Source organism: Helianthus annuus, chromosome 7, assembly GCF_002127325.2.
Source record: "Helianthus annuus cultivar XRQ/B chromosome 7, HanXRQr2.0-SUNRISE, whole genome shotgun sequence".
Taxonomy (NCBI): domain Eukaryota; kingdom Viridiplantae; phylum Streptophyta; class Magnoliopsida; order Asterales; family Asteraceae; genus Helianthus; species Helianthus annuus.
This window is the reverse complement of record NC_035439.2, coordinates 126,627,847-126,638,418: the sequence shown is the minus strand read 5'-3', so window position 1 is coordinate 126,638,418 and position 10,572 is coordinate 126,627,847. Positions and strand designations below refer to the sequence as shown.

General features: G+C 39.6%; 1 protein-coding gene and 1 non-coding gene across 2 annotated transcripts; both read left to right on the top strand.

Annotated features, from left to right (window-relative positions):
* The first annotated feature begins 388 nt into the window (after window positions 1-388).
* Window positions 389-1,114, top strand: LOC110866893. Its single transcript, XM_022116037.1, has one exon. The coding sequence runs from the start codon at window positions 389-391 to the stop codon at window positions 1,112-1,114; it is 726 nt and encodes a 241-aa protein (XP_021971729.1).
* A 4,827-nt stretch (window positions 1,115-5,941) lies between these two features.
* LOC118480775 lies at window positions 5,942-6,047 on the top strand. Its single transcript, XR_004863752.1, has one exon. It is a non-coding gene; the product is annotated as a small nucleolar RNA R71 (small nucleolar RNA).
* The last annotated feature ends 4,525 nt before the right edge of the window (window positions 6,048-10,572 follow it).

Sequence of the window (10,572 nt, the reverse complement as noted above, 5' to 3'; positions counted from 1 at the left end):
CAACAAGTAAAAGATAAAACACAACCCATTGATCTAAACAACCCCCTAGCGTATCTGCTGATGCACCACAACAAGCTTCTCCAATCGTGAATCGTACAGGTAATAGCAGGAAAGCGAAGTTCAAATTCCCCTCAATGAAGATGAAAGATTCACTGTGGGTGCCACGTAAAGGTGAATATTCGAAAAATAGGAACAAGAATGACGGTTCCAAAGTCGGTGAGGGGGTTTCAGGTTCGGTCAATTTAGTCTCCCAGTCAGATAACATTGAGGTGGAGAAAGAAGTAAGCCTTACTAAAGAAGTAGGTGAGTGCTTGGGCTTTGATATGAATGGAAAGGAAGCTGAAATCAGGAAGCAGGTTACAGGTGTAAAGGTGTCAAGTGTTCTCCAATGAATTATCTATCGGCAAATATCAGAGGGGCGGGTAATCCATTAAAGGCAGTGCATATAAAGGAACTAATTAAAAACAACAACATAAGCTTCGTTGCAATACAGGAAACTCAGTTCACGGATTCGGCAAAGTTACAGGTCAGTTCTTTCTGGGGCAATTCCGTATTTGAGTCAGACATGGTAGATGCTTCGGGAAGGTCCGGGGGGTTGCTGAACATATGGGACCCTTCCATCTTCGTTCGTAAAGTGACGATTACCAACATATTTTATTTGGCTTCGATCGGTGAACTAAAGAATGGGGGTGGAGAAATTAATGTAGTGAACATTTATGCCCCTCACGACAATAACTTAAAAAAAGACTTGTGGCTGGATCTTTCTAATCTGATGAATTCTTATAACGGGTCTTGGATTCTGTTGGGAGATTTTAATTGCGTTCGTGAACCCATTGAGCGGAAAAATTCCAAATTCAATTCGTTAGCTGCTGAAAGTTTCAACCAGTTCATTCGCACGCCTGCCTTATCCGAATATGCCATGCTCGGTTGTCTATACACTCACAGATCTGATGATGGTAAGCGACTTAGCAAAATTGACAGAATCTTGGTTTGTCAATCGTTTCTCTCCAATTGGTCATCAGCGAAACTCACCGGTCTGCCAAGATATATGTCAGATCATCGGCCGTTACTATTGAAATGCTCTGATGAACACTTTGGGCCTCCTCCTTTTTGAATTTTTAACTCATGGCTGAAAGAAGAAACCTTACGGAATATCATTTCGAACTCCTACACCGGGTTTCAGCAACATAATCTTCCGGATAAGATGTTGGGTCAACGGCTGAAAGCTGTCAAAATAGCAATAAAACCTTGGAGTAAAGAATTGAAAGTTCGGGACAAGAAAATTATATGTGATTTAGCTAAGAAAATTGAAACTCTCGATTTGAAAGTTGAATCAACATCTCTTACTGAGGAAGAGATACGTAGTAGAGAATTGTGGGTGAAAACGTTGGCTGAGTTGGAAGATAATAATATGGAAGACCTAAAACAAAGAGCGAAAGTGAAGTGGTTAACGGAGGGTGACGAAAACTCCTCATTCTTTCACGGTATGATCAAATGTCATCTAAAGAATAACAGAATAAACGGGCTTATCTTTAACGATGTATGGATTTCGCATCCAGAGTCCCTCAAAACGGAAATCAAAAGTTATTTTGAACATTTGTTCAAAGAGGAGATCCATAACAGGCCCCGTTTTATAAACAATAGCTTCAAGGTACATTCTTTAGAACAATCTGCCACGCTAATAAAAAGATTCTCAAAGGATGAAATCAAGGAAGCAGTTTGGGATTGCGGCGGTGACAAGACTCCTGGACCGGATGGCCTTACTTTCGGCTTTATTAGGCATTTTTGGGATATCATGGAGGCAGACTTCGGTAAGCTTTTAGATTATTTCTACGTGCATGGGAAATTAAATCGGGGTTGTAATTCTAGTTTTATCACTCTCGTGCCAAAATTGTCCAATCCACAACTCATAAGTGATTTTCGGCCCATCAATCTCATCGGTTGCTAACTGCTGTCGTAGGTACACGCAAATTTAATCCCAATAACAACTAATTAGCTAGCGGTAAGTGGGTATCGAACTCAGGGAGTATGTGGAATATGTGTGATTTTATAGCTTTGCACTTAAACTAAAATTAACCTACTTTGCAAAAACTAAAGATCAATAAGTTGGATTGTTTGATTTTAAAACTAAAATTATCTAATTAACTCAAATCAAAAGTAGGTTGTAAAGCAGAATAGGAGAAAGCGACCATCCTAAATTTCCAGTTTGCTTTGGACAATTGTGTTTAAATTCACTAGAAAGAAACGCATAGACATGATTCTTGTATAATTATTTGTTGTGATAAAAGGGAACTAAGTACTCGGATTACGAAAATGCGAGGTTGTTACCCGATAACCAATTGAATAATATCCAACCTTAATCCCTCCCGTGATATCTCGATTGTCAACGACACCAAGAACGTACGGTTTAGAATATGATTATAACATCAATCAACAATTTACATACAAACATTCACACACCATAATAAACAAACAAACATTGCAAGTCTATTATTCTAGAAATACGAATCCAAACACAAAAGTCATAGACAAACCTTCAACTCAGGATGATCACCATAAGTTTAGCCACACATAGCTTGGTGAATCATCATAGCAACAAGTTCAAAGTTCATACGAATCAAAATCACAAACAAGATGTTTAGAATTTGTTTCAAACTCTCAAGAACACCCAAAAATCGCCCCTAGACTGCTGGTAACCGAATGGGAATGATTGCATTTGAAAAGACACAATAAAACATCATAAAATAGGGCAGTTACACATTTCTCCGTCATCTCCACCGTTTTCGCCTCCGTTCTCGTAATTCCGTCCTCTATCATGCTATCTTCTTAATTCTTCAGTTCTAATAAATTATTTTCTTCATGTATGCTCCATCTTTCAATCTCTAATCCAACCGCGCCTATTCCGAAGCTTCATTTCCACACTTTTAAGCTCCGAATGTACCTGAAACATAAGCAATTGTAGTCATCTAATTCAAGACAATTACATGATTAAATGAGGGATTAACTTGTCATTTAACACCATTAAGGGTTGTCCTATGGACCACCCGTCACATCCCCACACTTAACCGTTGCTTGTCCCAAGCAACCCATCAAAAACCATTTTCAAATGCACAAGCGATCAACATAAATCAAGCATAAACATATCATCCTTTTACTAGCCCTTTTCCTAACACCCAAACAACACACCCCTCGCTATATCTCTCCTCTCGGCAACAAGTAAGCACTAGCAAAGATAAGCTAGACACACAAAAGGCAAACGGGTAATTGCACAACTATATGCTTGTACCTAAATCGGTCCTCCACCTAACAATTGTCAAAACATGAATGCAAATCAAAGGGACTTAAAGGTTGTAATGTGGCTAGGTATACGGGTAGGAAATGGAAATATATATGTAGTAGCGAAAATTTAACCCGGTCTTTTTATTACACAATAAAGCAAACTAACAACTACCAATTTAACTAATATATACAAGACAACTAAACATCACCCTTTTTTTTCTTTTTCATTTTTTTCATTTTTCATTGTTTTTTTTAAACAAAATATAGAACATTCACATAACATATCTAAACACAACTAAAGCAACTACTAGCACTATAAGACCGGGTCAAATTGGGTAAACTTTTAAGTAAGTAACTAGGGGTAACAAACGATAGGCTTTTAGGCACAAAATGGCTACTACATGTCCAAACCCCCGCCCCTCTCACTACCAAGCTCATATATATAACTTATGAGATCCAACCCCCCAAATCCCACACTCACACACTCACACACACTATGATGAGGCTACCTAAATGCCCTTCCTTTCCACATTCATGTTCAACTAAGGCCTCAAACCGTATTTAGGCACAAGTTCTAATGCACCCCCACCCATTGCCACTCTCATCAAAGACAAGCATTATTTATTACAATTGTGGATTCAACTCTCACCAAGAAAAAGGGTAATTAAGGGTTACCGGTGTGTCACTCGGGGTTAGTTCAAAGTGTTCGAATTTCAACAATGTTTCGCTTGATTTAAAAATTTTAAAAACCGTCAAAATTTTCCCCCATCCCCACACTTGGGATACATTGACCCCAATGTATGGTTTTGGAAGGAATTGATCACTAAAAACCCATTCAACATCAATATTAGCTCAAAATCTCAAACCACAAATTTCTTTTTGGATTTTTTTTTTTATTTTTATAAACAAAAGCAATCTAATAAACTAATAATATTTCAGAGCTAAAGAACATGACAAGTCTAAGGAAAAAGTACACTGACCTGGTAAAATTTGGCACAACAGATATTGTAAATGATCCAATTTCCTATCACCACCTTCACACAAATATCCGCACGTCTTCCCCACACTTGGGTGTTGCCATGGCCCTGAAACATAAAAAAAACTAAAGAAAATACAAGATCAGTGAAAAACCTCGGGTTGCCTCCCGAGCAGCGCTAAGTTTTCAGGTCTTCAGCCAGACCGTACCACCCCCATTTATGGTGGCTCAAAGAAACGGTTCCTGCCATCTCCATCACTTCCTCGTGCCATTGAACAAAATGCATTCGTCTCGTTCCGGCTCGGTGGGTAATCAAATACACTCTTGCTTGAACCTATATGTTTTTCTTCACAGTTCGGTGGGTGATTTTTTCTCATTCTTTGAAACACCTTTTCACTAAACCCGTTATCCTTCGCCACAACAAAATCATAACTAATCATCTTAGTCTGAACATCAAATGACAACTTACGGTTCTTTTTGGTCATGGTAATAATCCCGTCTTTACAATCGATTTGAGCATTTGCCGTATAGAGAAACGGTCGACCTAAAATTACCCTTTGTTATGCTACCATTTTGGTAGAAACATAGTCTAGAACTAGAAAATCCACCAGATATTCAAACTCTCCCAGCTGAATCTTAACATTCCTAACCATTCCCCGTGGATACCTCCAACTTTCATCCGCCAAGCTAACCATGGTGTCTATATCTTCAAGCGGACCAAAGTCGTACATATCATATAGATCGCCTGGTAACACACTCATGCTTGCCCCGTAGTCCAACAATGCGTGAGGGATTTTTAATTTTCCCACACGGATAGGCACGATTGGTGCTCCATGCTCTTTATCATTCTCACCATCGGCATCCTTTCTCAAACCTGCATTTATTTGACTCGAAGAGGTTAGACATTTTTCATTAAATTCGGTACTAGGAACGGTGCTTACCACATTGATGTTAACACCTTTAATGTTTTTGGGATTTATCATCGTGTCACTTGGTAGCTGGCCTTTTGCTTTCTTCAAAATCGCCACTTCACTCGCAAGTTGACCCATTTGAGTAGTCAAAGTTTGAATAGCTTTATCACGGGCCTCGTCCTTTTGCATCCGAACTTCATCACGTTGATTCATTCGTTGCATTTCGACTTGCATCGCCTTCAACATCTCCATTACTTCGTTTCCACCCGAAGAGCTTTGACCCGTTTGATATTGCCTTTGAAATCCTTGGTTTCCTTGGAAATTCGGGTTAACTTGATTTGAAGGGTTCCCATAACGAAAGTTTGGGTGATTCCTCAACCCGGGGTGGTAAGTGTTAAAATTCATATTGTTGTAATTTCTACCACCCCCTCCTTGACCTTGCACAACATGAACCTCTTCGTATTGCCCATCACCTCCTTGGCAATTTTCAGCCGCATGACCTATTTCATTGCAAATAGCACAAACATCATAAATTTGATTAGAAGTTTGTACATTACCATCATCAACCGCATGCACTTGTGTTCGGGTAATGGCCGGTCGTGCTCTCCTTGATGCTTGAGCTTTTCTCTTTGATGTGACCGCCATTTGCTCCAAAAATTCCCAATCATCATGCTCATAATTTGTACCAAAAGTGCCATTTGTGATAGACATTAAGTCGCGAGCATCTTCGGCACTTAACCCCTCATGGAAAGCATTCATCAATTCCCAAATCTCAATCCCATGATGAGGGCAATTCTTTATCATCATGTTAAAACGTTCAAAAGCCTCATGGAACATCTAACCTTGTTGTTGTTGAAAACTTCTCAACCCTTTCCTAGCATCATTCGTCTTTTGAGCGGTGTAAAATTCATCCAAAAAGGTTTGTTGCATTTCCCTCCATATATATATAGATGCCGAAGGTAATGTGTAGAACCACTTTTTCGCCTTGTCTTCCAAAGAAAATTGGAATAGTACCAATTTAATATCATCGGCTGAGAATCCTTGACTCCCAAGAGTGTTGCAAATCGAGTCATAAGCCTCCAAATGAAAATAAGGCTCCTCCGTTGCTAAACCCTTATATTTTGGCAAGCTTTGCAATGAGTTGGTTCTCACTTCAAATGTCCTCCCTTGATCATTGTGATGAATGACTACTGGTGAAGGATTATGAGTGATTATTGGCCTGAAATGCGCTTCTATACCTCTTGCATGTTCTCTAAGATGCCTCCTTGATACACCCAACCGAACTCTTGGACGCATCGGACCCATTGGTCTTGGCATATGCCCTTGTGGTGCCAATGGTTGTTGAAATTGTTGTTGTGGCATCGGTGGGTTTTGAATTGGCCTTTGGAATTATTGAACATTCGGTGGACGAACTTGTTGCAATGGTACCGGACGTTGCAATTGTGGTCCTTGTGGCTTGGCCTAACGTGTTGTGGTATGAGTTGATGTTGTTGTGGCACTCCACCAACACTTGGCATTACTTGAAATTGACCTTGCACATACCCAAAGTCTCCTTGATCTCCATCACCTCCATAAGCATACCCATCCTCATCAAAACCCTCAAATTCCTCATATCCCTCATCATAACCATCTCCTTGAATTCCCGAAGATTGCCCGAATGGAAGAGTCGAGTATTGAAAACCCGACTGGTTTGATGGTCGAAACGATGAAAGCATGGACAATGGTCGAGTTTGGTGCTATGGTATAGTTCGAATATGATGGACCCGCACCTAGGAAGAAATGGGACAATGGTGGAATTGTGGTAGAAGGGTTAAAAGTAGTAGCAGGTTCAACTTGGGTAGTGATTGGTTGCGTGGCATTGGTTGGTGTGACTTCGCTAGTGGTATTAGGTATGGTGGTGTTTGGTGATGGTTGTGTGGAAGTAGGTATAAAAGATGAGGTCGCTTGACCCGTTGTGGGTGGTACTTGGGATTCTTGCATGATGTTTCTCGGTGTAATGGGTGAAGTAGGTGAACCAACAATTCTGTTTTCGCGTAATAAAACTCTGTTTTGCCTCAATGTTCTTTCAATTTCCGGATCAAACGATAGCGGTGACAACTTGTGAGAGCCTCTAGTATGCATACGCCTGTAGTACCGGCACACTAAACACAACCAGCGTAAACCCGAAAATAACAAAACAAAACTATTAAACTAACACACGTTACGCACTACTACCCGGCAACGGCGCCAAAATTTGACGTGCTGTCATAGGTACATGCAAATTTAATCCCAATAACAACTAATTAGCTAGCGGTAAGTGGGTATCGAACTCAGGGAGTATGTGGAATATGTGTGATTTTATAGCTTTGCACTTAAACTAAAATTAACCTACGTTGCAAAAAGTAAAGATCAATAAGTTGGATTGTTTGGTTTTAAAACTAAAATTATCTAATTAACTCAAATCAAAAGTAGGTTGTAAAGCAGAATAGGAGAAAGCGACCATCCTAAATTTCCAGTTTGCTTTGGACAACTGTGTTTAAATTCACTAGAAAGAATCACATAGACATGATTCATGTATAATTGTTTGTTGTGATAAAAGGGAACTAAGTACTCGGATTACGAAAATGCGAGGTTGTTACCCGATAACCAATTGATTAATATCCAACCTTAATCCCTCCCGTGATATCTCGATTGTCAACGACACCAAGAACGTACGGTTTAGAATATGATTATAACATCAATCAACAATTTACATACAAACATTCACACACCATAATAAACAAACAAACATTGCAAGTCTATTATTCTAGAAATACGAATCCAAACACAAAAGTGATAGACAAACCTTCAATTCAGGATGATCACCATAAGTTTAGCCACACATAGCTTGGTGAATCATCATAGCAACAAGTTCAAAGTTCATACGAATCAAAATCACAAACAAGATGTTTAGAATTTGTTTCAAACTCTCAAGAACACCCAAAAATCGCCCCTAGACTGCTGGTAACCGAATGGGAATGATTGCATTTGAAAAGACACAATAAAACATCATAAAATAGGGCAGTTACACATTTCTCCGTCATCTCCACCGTTTTCGCCTCCGTTCTCGTAATTCCGTCCTCTATCATGCTATCTTCTTAATTCTTCAGTTCTAATAAATTATTTTCTTCATGTATGCTCCATCTTTCAATCTCTAATCCAACCGCGCCTATTCCGAAGCTTCATTTCCACACTTTTAAGCTCCGAATGTACCTGAAACATAAGCAATTGTAGTCATCTAATTCAAGACAATTACATGATTAAATGAGGGATTAACTTGTCATTTAACACCATTAAGGGTTGTCCTATGGACCACCCGTCAGTTGCATCTCGAAATTAGTGTCTAAAATCTTGGCCAAGAGACTAAAGAAAGTGATTGGCTACTTGGTGAGCGATACTCAAACAACATACATAGAAGGGCGAAACATATTGGAGGGACCTCTAATTATTAATGAACTAATTTCTTAGGGTATAAAAACAAAGAATAAATTGATGTTGTTCAATGTCGATTTCAAAAAGGCTTTCGATTCGATCAGCTGGGAATTTTTGGATTCAATTCTTAGACAAATGAGGTTCCCCGTCTTATGGCGGAAATGGATGTCGGGTATCTTAGCATCTGCGAGATCCTCGGTGTTGGTAAACGGTTCACCTTCACAGGAATTTTGTATTGAGCGTGGTGTTCGTCAAGGGGATCCATTATCTCCACTATTATTCATCCTCGCTATGGAAGCATTACATGTTGCTACGATCACGGCCAACACGAGTGGAATTTTCAAAGGTTGCAAAACTCCAAACAACGGTCCTACCATATCCCATTTACTCTACGCGGATGATGTCTTATTTGTGGGAGAATGGTCGGATTGAAATTGTCATAATCTATCGAGACTGCTTAGATGCTTTCATTTATCATCCGGCTTAAAGGTCAATTTTTCAAAAAGTCAACTATTTGGTGTATGTGTATCAAATGATATCGTTGCACAAAAAGCCTCTATCCTACAATGTAGAACGCGAGTTTTCCCTTTCACTTATCTTGGGCTTCCGGTTGGTGCTAATATGGGCTTGGTCAAGAATTGGAGGCCTATCATTGAACGATCGAGGAAAAACTCACCTTATGGAAGGCTCGTACCTTATCATTCGGCGGAAGGGTGACACTAATCGAGGCGGTTCTAGGTAATCTCCCATCCTACTATCTCTCACTTTTTTCCGCACCAATTCAAGTACTAAAACAATTAGAAAGAATTCGTCGTAAATTCTTGTGGGGTGGATGCATAGATAAAGATAAACTTAGTTGGGTTCCATGGTTTAAAGTGGTAGCTCCAAAAAATAAAGGTGGGTTGGGGATTGGAAGCCTTGCTTCCACAAACAAAGCTCTTATGATTAAATGGTGTGTGCGTTATAAAAACGAGATAACCTCGTTATGGGCAAAGGTGATTACGGCTGTACATGGGAGACCTAGATGCCAATCTTATATCCCGTTAAAAAGCTCTATAGGAAGTGTATGGAAAGCCATAGTAAATATGGGTCGGAGAACACAAAATCAGCCAATTGTGGTGCAAGATAGATTAACTCCAGTTTTGGGTAGAGGTGACAAAACGTTATTTTGGTTGGACTCTTGGGTGGGTAGTAGACCGCTACGTGATCTGTTTCTTAATCTATTTGTAATGGAAAGAGAGAAAACATGTAAAGTAATGGACCGTTACAAAATAGATCAAGGTAGGATCGAGTGGTTTTGGGGCAGCAGCTATAATCACTCAAATGATGAACTGTTGAATGACTAGGCAGATTGTATCGCAGCTGTAAGCTGTGCAAATCTGAGTTCAAGATCGGACAGTTGGTTATGGAAGTCGGGCGAAAAGAACGAAGAATATTTAGTCAGTAATGTAAGGGCCGAGCTGGATCAAATCAACACAATAAATGAAACAAAAGTCCTAAACTGGCTGCATTGGATTCCAAAAAAAGTAAACTGTTTTCTTTGGCGAGTCGTTCTTGATCGGATAGCGACGAAAGAGGCTTTACAGATTCGATGCATCCATTTGTCATCATCGAACTGTGTGTTTTGCAACAATGAGATGGAATCCGTAAATCACCTTCTTATCACTTGTGATCTGGCTCAACAAGTATGGACTCTCATATTTCAATGGCTGAAACTACCCTTACCGTGTTACATTCTAAGTGTGGTAGAATTGCTGGAATGCATCGGGTCATACAAGTACGAGAAGACAATAAAAAGATCAGTATACGCAGTGGTGGCGGCAACTTGCTGGAGAATTTGGTTAATGAGAAATGATGGCATCTTCATAAGCAAATCACCTGTGATTGCAAAACTAATCGGTGATATCAAAGCAATTTCGTTCAGTTGGGTAAAAAATCGTGCGGGGCTTTCGGTTT

Coding starts and splice junctions, on each gene's coding strand:
- LOC110866893 (XM_022116037.1), top strand. CDS start 389: ATGAATTATCTATCGGCAAATATCAGAGGGGCGGGTAATCCATTAAAG.